Source organism: Plectropomus leopardus, chromosome 18 (genome assembly GCF_008729295.1).
Source record: "Plectropomus leopardus isolate mb chromosome 18, YSFRI_Pleo_2.0, whole genome shotgun sequence".
NCBI classification, from domain to species: Eukaryota; Metazoa; Chordata; class Actinopteri; order Perciformes; family Serranidae; genus Plectropomus; species Plectropomus leopardus.
The window spans coordinates 12,160,043-12,175,829 of NC_056480.1; the positions used below are offsets into that span (position 1 = coordinate 12,160,043).

A 15,787-nucleotide genomic window follows, 5' to 3' on the forward strand; every position below is an offset into this window, starting at 1 on the left:
CGGAGGTGTCCCACACACAGTGTCGGGAAAGTTGAAAGGTAATATGTTACAGAGTTGGCCTGTTAAACTTGTTATAAGTGACTTTTTTGTTTACTTCATCAAAGTAATGTTACATTTGACTTTGACTTTTTGATCACTTTTCGAGCAAATGCTTTAAACTGGACAATAAAGTTGAAAAAAGTCAGGAAATAGACCATGCCAAAATAAGGCATTCCTTCACAGCAAAAAGATGCAAACGACAGAATTAATTTTATTAATTGTTACTTTTTATCCAACAGAAATATACATTTTCATTAGTCATTCATTTGTATACTTTTTCTCAGTAACTTTAAATTGTGCAAATACACTTATTAGTAATTTAATTGCACGTAACTAGTTACTCCCCAACATTACCCATGTGTCCTCAGATATCAATAAATCATAGGCTGCTGTTAAATGGTACACATAAAATATGTCCATCAGGTCATAGATGTTCTGTTAGACTGACAGACATTTAGGTTATATGTGAGTTCAGAAAGCCAAATGTAACTGAAATTAATTTTAAAAACATAACTGCATCTGTAGGGGCACAATGTCTGCCATGTTTTGGTCCATTTTTCCAGGTTGTGCCTTAATAAATGGGAGCTCATATAATACCAATTGTACAGCAAATAAACTTGAGCAGTAGTTCAAACAAACACTTACGCTCAAACTACTGTTTCAAGGTCAATGTTGACTTGTAAATAGTCAAAAATAATTAAAAAATACTGAATGACTCTTACAAGTCACGACAGCTTTCATGATCAGATGAAACGTGATCTCGATTCATTTTGTGAGTGTACAGTAGTTAGTATAATTAATACTGCTGTGATCATGTTTTGCTCTTGCTGAAGAACGTCTCATTAGGATGAAAACTGGGTAATACTGAACACCCACCCTGAGATAAATTCAATGGAACAAATTAATATGAGGTATGTGTGAATGTTTTTCTCCTTGCTTCTGTAGGGTGTGTGTGCGCTGCTCATACTGCCCCCTGCTGCTCAGTATGGTTCATGCATGGATGACATTTCTCAATTGTAAAAGCTTGAGTGGAGTGGGCAGCTCTTACTGTGCTGCTGATGCATTTTAAAATTATCAGTCAGTCTTCAATTTTTCATGTTGATTAAAGTATAAAAACAACAACAGTAAGAATGATATGAACTAAAGGAAAAAGTAATTAGATTGATCTATTCACTTAACTTTATACTTAGTATAAAAGTAAGTAGTTTAGATATGTGGTCCTGTGCAGAGGTAAGTTTTGTATAGGAATCTGGTTATTAGAGTGAGTTAGGTTAATCTATATTTTGCCAACAGTTAAGTGCAAGTAAAAATGCAGTAGTTGATCTAGTGGTAGATTTAAATATTATTAACATCAGAAATATGGACTTTTATGCAGAGAACTTCACTCATTTTGACAAAAGAAATTGTTTGTGGAAATTAAGACCTCAGAAAATCAAATTCAATCCTTCATGACTTTTATGGCCTAATACTTATAAAATAAATAAAGTTAAGAGATTTCAACAGTTTAAAGACCTGCAGACGGCCTGACTGCCAAATGCTTTTCTAATGTAAGTGATGCGGCTACAATCCAGTCTCCTTTCCATGCAAAACTGCATTTTAGTGTTAGCTGAGTGGTGGAGGCATGGTGGCACAGAGGAAAATCTGCATGGCAAAAACCAGTTCTTTAACCTCTGAAACTTCATATTCGCTTCAGCTAAACTTTGAAATGTGTATTTGCATTGAATGAGGAGCGTGGATTTCTTCCCCCATCAGTGAAATCAAACCAGAAAAAAAAAGTCCATTTCAGACTTCAGATGGCCACTTGCTTATTGTTTTAAGGCAGACTTACATTATTTTGAACCTATCCTTAAACCGAGATGATTTTATCCCAGGTACAGTGTTGATCTCGAGGTCAAGAATGATCCTCCGTGCTCCTGAAAAGATTGTTGTAGTTTAAAAAAAAAAAAACAACCATGCCACTTCATTTGGTCTTTACAGTTTTTAATTTTACCGACAGAACTTTTGATATTACAAGCTTTCTTCTGTACAAATGTGTTTTCAAATCACAACAAAAACTGGACACATGACACAAACATTGGACACTGAACTTAAGGACAATCTTTAGTGACTGCATCTTCATCCGCTTGCAGCCACTTCAAAAGGGTAGTGCTGGGGGAAATCATGGATGACTTTCAGAGCCTCGGTATACAGCTCTAAATCTGTGGGATGAATGGACAGAAACTACTGTAAATCACAACAAATAAATGCTGCTGTATTCACCTGATGTACTGCATGCAACTAATAATACAGAGTACCTACCGAAAGCAATGCCCTTGTCCTCCCGCAGCATGTTGTATGTGGTGGCCATTATTGCTCCTTTGTTAGACACCATACCAATGACCTCCACAACACCGCTCAGCTCCTCTTCAAGCTAGGGGAAAGAATTATAACTGCATTTCAACGACATTATCTTGTAAACCGGCTGCAAAGATGGTGCCTATTCATTTTAATGGAGTTGCTCACTTTCTAGCTTCTGGGTTTACTTCCGTAGGGCCCACTGAACATGCAGTGGTGTTTCTCCCGCTGACTCTGCCCGCAAGTGCTGCTCGGCTCCTACAGCTTACCCTTCGATGATGTCACTGATTTTTAAATAGCTCCTTTCAGCTCGAGGAAGGTTTTACGAATATGAAACCTCCACAGATCAAAAATTCATAATAGAAAAAGTTGTACATGACCTTGTTTTCAGTTCAAGGTGTCCGGTCAACAGTTTTACAGACAACATTTTTATTTTGATTTCTTTATTCCGTGTCGTGCACTCAAACATGTGCCCGACCCTCATGAGTTTACAAGACACCATTTCAATATCGTTGCAGTGATCAATCCAAAATATATGTTTTGCGGCTCAGTCACCAAACATAATACTCTGCCTTACATCCCCTGGCCCGACAAACAAATTGTGCCATAAAAAGGTGCCCCTTCAAAAACATACCGGTAACTCAGATTATTCATAGTCTTCCAGACAAAGGAAATCAAGATAAATGGAAGTCATTTTACTGAAAAGTGCAGCCCTAACAAAAAAATGAAACTTATTTTCATTTCTCCCATGTCACACAACAAAGTCTACCCTCTCTGTAGTGGCATAAAAACCTAAAAACCTACTGGTCTTTAAGACTAATGGTAATGTTCCTCAATGCAACTGTGCACATAGGGATTATACATTTTTGTTTCACTTATACTTCTACATTATACATTGCAACTGTTCTTTATGAGACAATAAATTCGTAATTTTGTTTATACCATAAATCAACACATCACTTCATTCATCATTCAACATAATCACATCATTCAAATAAAATAAGGACTTCAAATCCTTAAGTCCAGGCATTAATATGGAAGATGTTCCAGTTAAATATAATTTTTATTGAGTATTAGTGAGGGATTTTTTTGTTGCAATACCTCCAGTGGTCACTAGTAAAAGTAAGAAGCAAGGCTGAGCTACATTCCTGGGGGTCTGCGGTTTTATCATGTACCGCTTTCCCACCAAATGAGTGCACACAGGTTTTTCAAACTCGGGTAAACCTGCTAAATATTACATTCACACTGCAAGTGAACACAGCACGAGTCTGCCTTTCTGTCAGCTCTTGAGTGTGTATGTGTGTGTGTGTGTGTGTGTGTGTGAGTGTGTTGTTTTGTTGGTGTGTCTGTGCAACATCACAGACAGGTCAGACAACAGGTAAACAGTAGACAGCAATAGGAACAGACATTTGTGGAAACTTTTCAGTGGTTGCTACGCTTTTTATATCTCTTACTTATTCAGTCTCTCTTTCAAACTTGTTGCAGAGAAAGACAGTAATTAGTGATGCCGCATCACTGCATTGCGCTGGTTATGGAGCTGAAATTGCCTTGTTCACCCAGGTGTTGTGTCCCCATTTATGCCAAACCAGACTATAAAACCTGTGTCTACTGGAGAGTCGTTTGACCCGGGTCTGATTACAAATCATATGCATTCACATTGCATTAAAGCCAGGTGTTGGCAGGTGTTAGCATTTTTTTTTGTGCCGTGGAAATGAGGCTATGAAGGTCAAGGCCCCCCCCGGCCCCCCTTAGGGGACACCACTGCCTATCTATAATAACAAAATAGGCTCTTTTGCTTCCACATAACTTGGTATAACAAGTACGTAATGGGAAAATAACATCAAGTTAAGAGGTTTGTGCCGAAAGGTAACCAAAAACAAGAAACTTCACTACACCAGTTGAGGTTACCAGCAATTTACTGATTTAACACGTTTAAGGAGTGTACTCACAGGTTCGTTGAGTTCAACTGTTGCAGTCTTTCCCTCTCCATCAGAGACAGTGAACGTTTTTCCTGTTGGGTGAACCTGGCGCAGAAACAAAATACACTTTGAGTTCATGACAGTTAGCCGGGCCGAGTTAGCCACACTGGCGTCTGATAAAACAACATTTTGACTCAACCTGGCTGATATAAAACTGACCTTTTCAACACGTCCGACGAAGCAGACCGGTCTGTTTATGTACTGCGACAGCAGGGCGCACATTATTCTTGGTTTCGGGACATCCAGTATGCCTGCCATCTTACTGTTTGGCTGTTATGGCGTTACTGAACACGAACAAAGCAGTGTGGCGCGGGAAATGTTCAGTTTGATGTTTTTGTTTCACAAGCAAGCCCACGCGGGCGGGGTTAGCTACGTTCACGTTGAAAAGCGCTCTGGGGGTATTTTACGGTAAACGCCGGAGTAAAAAATCGAACGCCTCAAACCTTTCTGACGACATATCCGCTGTGCCCTGACAATCCCTTCCCAGGAAACCACATCCAATAGTTCCGCTACATGTTGCTGTGAGCGTCACTTCGTATGTAGCATTTTAGTTCCCGCACGAACACGGACAATATTGCGGTCAGTGACGTCAGTGTCATAACATAACAACAGCAACACGGACGATACTGGACGGATAAAGTCCCGACGGACGATTAATCAGATTATAACCTGTAGTTTATAAAAACGCGGCTTTGTTTACATTTAGCGGGGCTGTATCAATCTGAAATTGACCAAACTAACTGGAACCATGAACTGAATATATTGTCGTATTTTGAACCTCGTGACAAGCCAACAACTACAGTAAGACCGTCATTATTACTTTTTAGAGGCGTGTGTTTTGTCTTGATTGTTGAAATAAGTATTTGAAGACTAAAAAAGCTGAACTTTTGTAGTGCTACATTAAACAGAAAGAAACGGCGACCCGTTGTTGCTGATATTCATCCATGTAATTTAGGGATATTCAAACTAGGTTATTAGGACATCTCTACAATTATAGGATGTTTGTCAGATTTTAGGATGTTTCTAGAATTTAAGGATGTTTCTAGGATTGTAGGACATTTCTCTGATTTGAGGACATTCCTAAGCTTTTTGGACATTCCAAGGATTTTAGGACATTTCTTGGATTTTAGGACATTTCTAGGATTTTAGGACTTTTGTAGTGTTTCAGGACGTTTCTAGTATTTTAGGATGTTTCTAAGAATTTTAGATGTCTCTAAGATTTTTGGACTTTTCTGGGATTTGAGGGACATTTCCAGGATTAATGGAAATATATATGATTATAGGTCATTTTTAGGATTTTAGGTCATTAGGGGCTTAGCCTGGACCTCTATTTTAAATGCTGTTTTGCACTCTGGCACCCTATATATACTAAAAATGCAAAAACAATACCCAGTGTAAATTACTTGATTTTTATTGTGAATTTGGGGTAAGATTTGGCTCACGGGTCATAAATTGAGTATTACTGATGTAAGCAGTAACTCATGTTGATTATTGGACATGAATACATGATTACTGTCCCTTGTTGTACTTTTAGAAGTCAACTTTATACAGTTAGTTCCCTATATGCGTTAGCTAACAGTATCTCAAAATCTGAATTTAGTAGCTCTTTGATTAATTCGAGTCAGCTTATTCTCCCCATTAATCTTATGCATTTTAACTTATACTGCTCTTAAATCTATTGTTGGCTTTGAGAACAAACCTATAAAGGAAGTCATATCCCAGCGAAGGAAGTATTTCTGTCCTCAGACAGTTAAACTTTAAATGTAACTAATCTTACTATAATTCGAATGTTACTTTACTTTGATCAAATATATACTGACAGCTCACATATTACAGTATGTTTTGCTTTAACTTCCCATCTCTTCTGTTGACAGAAGGATAATCATGTTCAGCTTCCTTGGACTCCGTAAAGACTCAAAGAAGTCAGCACCCGAGAAGGAAGCAGATGGAGGCTTTGTTATCATTGGTGAGAATTGCAATCCAGTTTTTAAAACAGTGACTTTGGAAAGGTCAGTGTAGTTTGATGTAAGCTGGTTCTCAGCTAATAAGAGATGCAGATGAAATGCTTACTAAATATGAGCAAATAAATCAAATCAACTGGCAGTTGCAATACGACAGGATGTATTATGACAGGAAGTTTTTGGTGGTTTGCTGTTGAGCTCCTTCTCTCATGATCATCCTTTCCTGTGTGACAAAATCTGAAATATGAGACCTTAAAACAATATCCTTACTCTGACTTAAATTTCAATCTAATTTATTCTTTATTGGAAACTTCTTTTTTTAAACCAGTAGTTTGACTTTAAAAAATAAAATCTTAACTCGGGGCCATGGTCTTCATCATCAAGGCACAGAGATCTTGAGATTACCCTGTCGTCACATGACTGAAATTCCATATTCAGGTCACATGATGAAAACTGAGTTATCTCCATAATAACTGTGCAAACTACATCCAATTAAGAGAACCAAGAGTACAGTTCTCAGTCTTTATTTGTCCATTTTTTATTGTGTTTCATTTTTATGTCATGCCTAAATCAGCAGAATTGTTTTACAAGACTTGGACATTACAACCCCTGAAATAAAGTTTTATTGACAGCAAGTATATTCTGTGGTTTATAATAACTTTGACATTCAGTAGAAATGTAACAAATGTGCACAGAACTATTTTTATTGGAATATCTGACAAGTAGTTGTTGTTATTTGACACTGCCTCTATGAGAACTGATCGTTTACCCTCCAGTTTTAGTGTTTCTTAGCCATCTGTTTTAACCTAAAACCACAACCATTCACATGGATCAAAGTTCATCCTATTTTATCTTACTTCATTTCCCAGAGATGAGCGTTATTATTTGCTGTTAATCCTTGTCGTAGCTTTAATTGGAAGAGCTGGCCGAGCTGACACAGATGGTCAGGAGCTGCATGTTATTTTTGGCAGAGCAGAACAAGTGTCAGAGCCAGGCTTTCCTTTTCAGATTGATGCAACCAACTGAGCTCACTCTCTGCTTCCCATTCAGTCACGTCTTCTTATCAGAGATCGACTCATGATTAGGAGCATGCTGATGAAATATGAACTCAAGCGTGTCAATAATGACACAACATCCCAAATACAGCTTGATCAAATAAGATCACCTGAGATTTCACTTGAACTGGAGGAGACTTCAAAGTGTTTAAGTGTGACTTTGTCCTTAATATAACATCTTATTCAGTCATGCCGCCTCTGGTAGGTTTTAACTGGACAAAGCAGCTGTCCAAAGCTGAGCTGATGATCACACACAGGACTTAATAGCGAGGGTTAGGGTTAGGTATGGTCAGGTTAGGTCAGGTATGCTGGAAAATGAGCTAAAATGTAAGTGTTTTTACTGCAGTCAAGCTAGCCTCCACTCCAAAAATGACGGTCTAACTCGCTGTCAACTTGTTTAGTGGTTATGATATGTAGTACAATAAGAGCGCGTAAGAGCTGATTTCAAAATAAAAGCTCTGTTCTTAACAAAAAAGACCAGACCAATGTTTTATGTTTTCTTTCGTGGGGATTTAGTCAATATGATACGAGCACTTGCCTTGCTACCAAAACAGGATTTTGCAAGGGCACTGCTGCTGCATTGTGGTCTTAGCGCTGGCCAAGACAGTTTTGATTGGTTTAAAGAAATGCAAACAACCTAGAGTGTGGAATAACGTTGGATCCAGCCAGACCTGTCACCAGTGCTGGCTCAACGAGAGACACTAATTAGCATATTTGTCTTCATTCATTGTCCGCAACCGCTTGTCCTCTTAGGGTCGCTGGGGGGCTGGAGCGTATCCTATCTGGCGTTGGGCAGGTCGCCATACTATCGCAGTGCTGACGCGTGGAGACAGACAACCATTCACATTCACACCTACAGCTGATTAAGAGTCACAAATTAATCTGACCTGCATGTCTTTGTAATTTGGGAGGAAGCCAGAGAACCTGCAGAGAACCCATGCTGACACGGAGAGAACATGCAAACTCCTCACAGAGGGGCCGCCCCGCACAGGGTTCGAACGTCGCCCTAACCCCGGTTTGAACTTTGGACCCTCTTGCTGTGAGGGTGATAGTGCTAACCGCCTGTAGCACCGCGCCGCCTAATTAGCAGATTTTTAGGTTTAATTTAAAAGTGTTTCACATTTATACATTATATAGGTTAAAGGTTAAAAAAATCAAAACATGAGTATTCTAAAACACCATTAAAGCTGGACCCTGGGAAACAAAAAACATGCAGCAATAATAAAAGTACACATGCCAGACAACTTGTGAGAAACATTATCCAAGCTGAGGGCAGATCAGATGATTGTAGATATAATCTACGCACACAGATCGAGAGCTTTGGGACTTGTTGGATCCCTGAGAAAAACTTTCTTCCTCCATCAGCTGCTGCTGAGACACATGGAGCTGAGATCAGAGACAATGACATCAGTGTAAATGATTTCACTCTGTGGACAAAGTCCTTTTAGCCCCGGAGAGGAAGAAAGGGATAACAGTATTACCTTTTCACTTTATCTACCCATCAGTGCCTCCACTCACTCCGTGTTTCAGCCACTTGACGAGGGAGATCTAATTAATTGGCTCAGTGACAGCAGCCTGCCGCCAGGCCCCCAGCGTAACCTTAAAATAGGGACGTGTGCTAAAAATAAATGACAGTCCAGCAGGATTTATTTCTATGTTTTGACATATCTGTAGCTTGTTTTTACAACATTGGTATGAACATTTCTGTCCAGCCACCTTCAACATTAACATATTTTGAATGTAGCTGAGGTGTTGCCTAAATGTTAGCTTTGTACAGCTAACTACAGCTGTGCGTAATGTCAGGATAAGGGCAAATGGAGGCCAGTATATATACCTGCTCACATTTATAGGCCTAAACTTCAGCTCAGAATACTTAACACAGTGAAATAGTGTTTACTCATTCTCAGCAGTCCTAATGCTTCTTAAGCCATTAATGTGATCAGAAAACCACTTGTGCAAAACAAATAATCCCCCTCATTCACCCGCTTTGTGCTGAAGGATAAGCGTCACTTCTTAGCACAAACTCTATTTTGTTATGTTGTGTTACAGTCATGCTAGCAGCTCTGCGAGGTTGAAATGCTTACACAAGACTTTTGTTTGCCTTTCAGCAATCCTTGTGAATTATATATTAAAAAACAACCATTTTTTTTGTAGTGTAAGCTTAAGAGAGAGTTGCGAAATGTGCGTCACAGTTTGAGAGTGTTTTGTTATGAGGATGATGCAAGCTGAAAGGTCAGTTTGTGGGCCTCTTGAATGATATTTTGTCATTACAAAAGCAAAAGCAATTCATCTTATGGGAAACATGAATGTCTTCACATTTCAGTTTGAAGCATATCAACCTCAGTATGTATCAGTCAGGGGAATCAACAAAAGTGAATGAGAACATCCTCAGGGAATCAATAATGTTAAATTTTGAACTAATCTATTCAGGTGAAATCCTATTTGGTCTACAGTGGTGGATCAGCTGACAGTGTTGAAAGAGGGTTGGTATTCACACATCATGTAGGGGCAAGGCTCTCAAAAAACAGCATACGTGAAGAAAAATAGTAATGTCATCCAAATTATAGTGAGCAGTCTCATGTAGGAACTATTTTCTTTCTACTAAACAACACCCAACAACCGTATCACCCTGCAGAGAAAAGCCTGCATCTACTCTTGGGATTAATCAATTGTTCTGTCCATTAAAGGTCAGAAAATAACCAAAGTCACAAATTCCCAGGGCCCAAGGTGAAATCCTCATATTTGAGTAGATTTTTAATGAATCACTAACCAAAATAGTTAGTCAAATCATTTTGGACTAATTGTTTCAAATTGTACCAATGTTTTCACATGTAGCCCTTGTTTATTTATCCTCTGCCTCTTTCCCAAATTTAGCATGTTTTTCTCAAATTTAGCATGACACTTTGCGAGCATCAGCTGGTATCTGTGCATTACAGCACAGTAGGAACTTGCATGATGTAGGTTTGATACGCTGATCTGAAATCTGTTTTTAATGATGTCATAGTAATTGGTGAGAAATCTTGTTCCTTTAAAACGTATTTTTAGTAACGTCTGCCTGCCAACATTTCCCCTGCAGGAGAGACGCTTGAAGAACAGAGGAGGAAGATGCAGACCATGAACCTCACACAACCGTCAACAAACGTCATAGTGCTGCCATCGAGGGTGAGCTTGTTGAGGTTACCAGTTCATGATATAAAGTTTACCCTGTGGCATTGTGATCAACATCGCGGAGCTCAATAATCAGAGCTACGAGAGGAAGAAAACGTATTGTTTTTCATAGCAGGAAACAGCCAGGAAGTCTTGTTTTTCTTCATATGCTGAGTGATTCAGCTTTGAGACCAGTAGCATCCAAGCTGGCTTTGCCCTGCATGGTTCACAGAGCAATCTCCACTGCCGTGATGTTGACAGGTGCTGGGGGCCCGGGTGGAGCCGGCGTGCCAAATTGTGCCAATACCATTCACCATGCTGGCTTTAAAACTGAGCAGAGTTAGAAGCCTCCAAAGAGCTCTGCTGGCCGTTTGATTGTTGTTACAAACACGTTTGAGCCTTATTACATCACTGCTAATTGCTAAGCTTCTAATTAAGGACATTTTTGGGCACCGTGGCATGTTTGTGTGTCTATGTGCACATACGTGGTCCATATGGCATCCTGGAGCGACCACATGTCACACAGTGAGTAGCTCATTCCTCCGGTTTTAATCACGTGGTGCAACAGGAAGCACTGAGATGCAGCAGCATTGTAACCTCACTTCAAACCTACGTAGACAAAAGACACTGACAAGACACAAGACACTGATGCATAGATGACTAGATAGATACATGACTGTTCTGACTGAAATATTACAAGTGCTATTTAAAATTTTGCCAAACTGGAGAAATGACTTGATTATGTGAGTGTGTGAACCAAATAACCATTGATTTTCAAGAGTTTTGTTTATGTACAGTATTGTCTCACAATGAAATGCATAAAGGCAGTTAAGGCGCCCAGCTGGAAAAAAAATTTAGTTTATCAGCTCCAGGAATATTGTTTAAGGATTATGTGAAATATTTGGAAAAATACTGTTCTTACTTAAAAAAAAAGGTAGGGTACACTAGTTTCTTTGTATGCATGGTCATCGTAAAGCTCTCAGGGTAGAACAAGAATAACCCCTGTGGAAACAGGGAGCAATGTGAATGTAAAAGTAATATCTCAACACTGATGTTAACTCTGTCTCCTTTTCGTCACAGTCTTCCTGCCCAGCTCCAGCTCAGCCTGCTGACTCAAAGCACCCTGCAGCTTTACCTACCACAGCGCCCACAGCGGGGACCTCATCAGCGGAGACTGCTTCAACCCTCCCAGATCTCCTCGGGGACGTCCCCTTCACTTTGGCTCCCCACATCCTGGCCATGCAAACAGGGCTTCCCCTAATTCCTGACGTGCTGCTATCTCGGGACATAAACTACAACCTGGCTAATTTTCAGTACGACTTCACTTTAGAGAACTCCGTGCTTCATAACGCCTAGTATTTTAGAATTTTAATATTAGGACGACCGGCATCAGGAGTTCACAGCGTGGGTAGCGGATGTTTGGTTATGCAAAGGTTCCAGAGCTGAAGCATTGCAGCGTTATGAACAAGTAAAAGCTCACAGAAATCATTAAACATAAAATTAGAACTGCGAAGTATAACATTTCTGTTACTAACTCCTTATCCTGCGCAAGGAAGCATGGAAATTTCCCTGGCTGTACAACTGATGACTGCGAAACGTTCTAATGTTAGAGTTTTGTAGAAACTGATGGAGTTGTGGTTTGCTTATTTCTTGTGTTATTCTCAATTTGAACGGGGTTAAGACACCTTCTGACTTTCATTAAGATCTGGTTATGATTGATTAAGACATCGTGACTGTCAAGTCCTTAGGCACACTTCAGAAGCAGTGAAATATGGTGTGTTATAGTTGTTGTTGTGATGTAGTCTAACTTTAAACAGGATAATTACAGTTTATTACTATTTGGGTTTCGTACAGTTAGGATAACTTTGCAGTCATTAAGGAATTTGCTCAGATCCGGGAACATTGCTTGAAAAGCCAGAGGGGTAAAGCAAAAATAAACACGCCTGAAATGACTTAAAACTACTGTTAATTAGGATAGGTAAAAGTTGTGGTAGTTGGTTTACAACGTTTATGATTTACAAAGTGGGGTAATAATGTTACACGTCACCTTTGTTTTATCTGCCAAATGAGTTTGAATAACCTGGTATTTTAACCTTGTTTACAATCGATCTAATCATGTAATTACTAGAATAATGCTACCCGCAACAAACCTGGCAGGTCATTTTTGTTGTATAGTGCTTCAGGCTTGGGTTGGGTTCATGTGTGGTTATATTCAAATGTATTTTAATAGAAATTTCTAGCTCTAACTGCGCCAGTCTGCTGGGTCTGTGTGTGTCATTTGTTGCAAGTCGACACACAAAACCCAGAGCAGAATAGCAGAAAAAAACAGTTAGCTGTAGCCAATGAATTACCTTAATCATAATGATCAAACTGATGATAAAGCATAGATTCGGCTTCAGGGATCAGGTAAAGTTTGAGTTGTCAAATTTGGCAGTGCCAGTCAGGTGCAGTAGGGTGTTGTCTTGAAGATCTGCGTACGAACCAGGTTCACGGCTCAGTTTTAGGTCTACTGACTGCTTGTGTGTCTTGCCCCATAAGACTTTTTAGTGATGCATCCTTTTTGCCAAATTTCAGTAATCAACTCGGAGAAAACGATCATTTTATTACAGATATGATTGGTTGCCAAAACTACAAAAATAAAGCCCAGGTTGTACTAAATTAGAATTATCTTTGAAGTGAAAGCTTATATTTTAGAACATAGGCTTCAGGTCATTTGAAAATGTGGCACCTAGATGATGAAGCAATATTTTTTATCAAAGCTTAGTACTTCGACAACAAATAGCCTACCTCCCACTAAGTTAAACCCAAGTGTTCAATAGAAACACTGGATGGAGGAAAGCACTAATTCATGGCAGATCGGGGAAGCATCTGCGAAGGATTCTTAACAATAAAGTGAAAATGTTAAGTAAGGCTATTTTTTACTAATTACAGCTCTTGTATGATAATTTAATATAATGAGATTTATACATTTGACATTATATGTAGCACCTTCTGCCACAATTAAGGTTTTGAGTCTTGATGACAGGATGTTGACGATTGATATCCCCCACCAATTGTCACCATTTCTGACTTTTCATCCCTGGATGCTGCCTTCCTTTTGATCCAGCATACTCTTCTGCCAGCATTAGTTTGCTGTATTGTTTATTCTGTTTGCGTTTACATTAGTATTTGCTTTCTTGTGGTACTCCACATGAGGTGAAGTCACTTGCTATGGTTTGTGTTTTAAGTGGTTGGGATTCTCCATACACAAACTGCTTTGGTTAGAAGTCATCAAAGAGGTTGGTTTTCTGCTATGATGTACTGTAATTCTCAAATAGAGTAGCTTTTATTGACCTCTACTGAAAATTTCAGCATTTCCTCCATATTTACCTGATATCTTAATAAATTCATAATAATGTACGATACCACCGACAGCAGTATACCCACCAGTAACATAATAGTCATGTCATACTCACCTCCTTGCTGCTTTTGAGATTCTGTTCCTTTTACTTTGTCCCCTTTTTTAAATTGCATTACTGTCAATAAAATGACCATTTCCTCTTCTGTCATTTCACATTTAAAGTCTTCCAGGCTTCTCATTCCTGGCAGGCTTTAAATGTGAAAAATCCATGTTTTGAATTTTACTGACAGCTGTTTAAATTTGAATGGTTCCTTGTTTGACCCTCTCAAAATTAATCTTGAAAATCCCTCTACTGTTCTTTCTTACCGTTATGTTACAGTAATACAACCTTCACTTTTAATCCAGTTACAATCTCAGAAGTGCAGAAAGCCCTCAAATTTAGACACTAGACAATTGGCAAGTCCTGATGATTTACTTTTGATACGTCTTGCCACTCTGTTGTTCAGGTTTTTCCTTTGATTTTTTCTCCTTTCTTTACATGATGCTGAATTAGCAAGAGGATTTATAGTGAAGGTAATTATAGTTCCTCTTTCTTTATTTTTACCGAGCACACAGCCTGCTTTTGTTCTTGCTGGATTTTATTTGTGTCATGCTCATTGTTTTATTTTATTTTATTTTTATTTTTTTGAATTTGAGAATTCTGGATACTTACATGAACCAAGTTACAATCTCTTGTGATGTATTGCTGGTATGCATTGTAAAAATGTAGGGGATTTTACATTAGCAATTATTCATTTGTAGTTCTTGATTAGATTGATGCGTGCAACCTGGGTTGAATTTTGTACTCAACAGATCACATGGAGTTTTCTCAGTTGATGTATTTACATTACCCGTGTGATTTTTTTTTTTTATCGAGTTATTTTGTAAATATGAGCTCTTAAAACTAGCATAGAATTTTTGCTAAGATGAGGAAATGTGTTTGTATAGTCATACTTTTACCCAGGAATTTACCAAATACCTTTTGATTGTTTGTACATCTCTTCAAAACTAATGTGCCTTCAATACAGTCAATATACCTTTCAGTTTGTCTCTTAGAAGTAAGCATTTAGCCATCTGTTAATTCCCACTAAAATCTTCCTCTTTAACAATCTTATTCCCTGAGTTAAAGTCTGTATCTATTGGTGCTTGAAATTTTTTCAGTTGGTTGTAACTGTGGACAGCAATTTTCTTTACAAATAAAATTGAAGAGTATTGTCAAACTTCTGACTGTCTCTGCATATGAGGGAAATGTTTTGATTGATTGCATTAAATTTGTATAATTTAAAAGTATATTTGGCTTCCTTTGTTAGGACTGATGACTAGGAACAATATTTTAAAAGTTGTAAAAAAAATATACTTTTATTTTTTAAATTCTGATTTTGGACTTTTTAATCTTGGCTTGGGACTTGAAGACCTTGATCTTAAACATGGGATCTGACTTAAGACTGACGACATTTAACTAGTTTTTACTAATTTCTTGCAAAGTTTTGGGTCGTTTCTTCTTTGTTGCTCATTGCTTTCTTCCCATGTTTTTGACAGAAGTCTGGCCAAATTGCTCAAGTTTCGAAGGTTTAATTTGTTGGAGTTTTAAAAAAAAAAAAAAAGAAATCCAAATTCCTCAGGTATCAAATGACATTGGATTTTTTTTTAAGTCAGAGAATGTCTTGTAAATCCTATAAAACGAGGAAAAAAAGTCACCTGCTACCATACACCTCAAATATTACCTTTACATGTTATTGAAATGTTGCAAAATATTATAAGCTGTTTAAACGATCATTAGGATTATGCACATGATATATATTCACCTCATGGCCTTTATGCAGCAGTCACCAACCAATAGCAGAGCCTGAAATAACTTCTGGTTAACTTGCTGCACGTTTACATTGGTTAAAG

The 15,787-nt window shown here is 38.4% G+C and overlaps 2 protein-coding genes across 2 annotated transcripts; one reads left to right on the forward strand and one right to left on the reverse strand.

Annotated features, from left to right (window-relative positions):
• Positions 1–1,986: 1,986 nt before the first annotated feature.
• rpa3 (replication protein A3) lies at positions 1,987–4,669 on the reverse strand. The gene is made up of 4 exons (XM_042506700.1): positions 4,512–4,669; positions 4,323–4,397; positions 2,338–2,449; positions 1,987–2,237 (listed from the first exon to the last, which is right to left on the reverse strand). The coding sequence occupies exons 1-4, from the start codon at positions 4,608–4,610 to the stop codon at positions 2,155–2,157; spliced, it is 369 nt and encodes a 122-aa protein (XP_042362634.1). The 5' UTR covers positions 4,611–4,669; the 3' UTR covers positions 1,987–2,154.
• A 241-nt stretch (positions 4,670–4,910) lies between these two features.
• Positions 4,911–15,118, forward strand: umad1 (UBAP1-MVB12-associated (UMA) domain containing 1). The gene is made up of 4 exons (XM_042506914.1): positions 4,911–5,153; positions 6,227–6,318; positions 10,445–10,530; positions 11,596–15,118. The coding sequence occupies exons 2-4, from the start codon at positions 6,237–6,239 to the stop codon at positions 11,869–11,871; spliced, it is 444 nt and encodes a 147-aa protein (XP_042362848.1). The 5' UTR covers positions 4,911–5,153; positions 6,227–6,236; the 3' UTR covers positions 11,872–15,118.
• The last annotated feature ends 669 nt before the right edge of the window (positions 15,119–15,787 follow it).